Raw genomic sequence first — 897 nt, 5'->3', positions numbered from 1 at the left:
TTTGTTAAAATAGTCTCAAAAATTTGTTTGGTTTTGCAGCAAATGTAGAACTTTGCTATTGAATTTCCCATTGAATTTGTTTAATTTAGACAAGTTTGATGAGTGGGTATTGTAGACATTTCAATAAGCTATCAGATAAATATCATAACTCATTTTTGGCAAAAAAAATGTGTCTGGTTTTGTAATATAGCTCCTCATTTATACTAATTTAACTGTTATCATGGAATTTATTAGAAACAACAAAGGTGGTTTGCAACTTTGCTATAATGGGTACGCCTTCAACAAAAAAAATAACAAAAAAACAACAGTAAGATGGCTATGCAGCAAACATAGTTCATTGAAATGCAATGGATCGGTTGTCACAAACTTAGAAGTGAGTAAATCTTTATTTTATTTAAATTGTAAAAATTACAAATATAAGTTAATTAAACTTAGTAATTAACAATATTAACTACCTTTATTTCAATAAATGTTTTCATATTTTTCTATGTTACAAGATAATAAAGACCTCATAAATAAATGTATTTTATGGTGTTGTTTGTAATGCGTTTTTATCAATATTGTTCTGTTTTGTAGATGAATGCAGTATTAAGTGTCACACCTCATACACATCCATCGAGTGAATCAGAAATTGAAAAACTCAAAGTAATCAACAGGATGAAACAAGCTGCATGTTTAGTGTCAACGTCGAAACCAACACACGTATACGCATCAGAATTGGTCAGCATGAATGAAGATGTCAAAAGAAAATTAACTTCAAAAGACCACATGACAAGGAGACTTAGATATCAAAAAAGAAAACATTTTCCAAAAGAACCTGAATCTGCGACAGATTTGAATATTCCGGACGATTTTAAAACAATTAGTAGCACAAGTGACACGCCGTTCCTCATGTAC

The 897-nt window shown here is 29.9% G+C and overlaps 1 protein-coding gene across 1 annotated transcript in view; it reads left to right on the top strand.

The window, feature by feature from the left end:
- Positions 1–220: 220 nt before the first annotated feature.
- Positions 221–897, top strand: part of HELRODRAFT_184374 (hypothetical protein) — a gene marked incomplete at both ends in the record, with an annotated part of 1,813 nt that continues 1,136 nt past the window's right edge. The window contains 2 exons of the mRNA XM_009023755.1: positions 221–307; positions 577–893. Of these exons, the coding sequence (XP_009022003.1) occupies positions 221–307; positions 577–893 (404 nt within the window). The remainder of the gene's footprint in view (positions 308–576; positions 894–897) is intronic.

This window comes from Helobdella robusta, assembly GCF_000326865.2.
Source record: "Helobdella robusta unplaced genomic scaffold HELROscaffold_372, whole genome shotgun sequence".
In the NCBI taxonomy this organism is placed as follows: Eukaryota; Metazoa; Annelida; class Clitellata; order Rhynchobdellida; family Glossiphoniidae; genus Helobdella; species Helobdella robusta.
The sequence above is the reverse complement of the archived record's forward strand: the minus strand, read 5'-3'. Positions and strand labels throughout refer to the sequence as shown.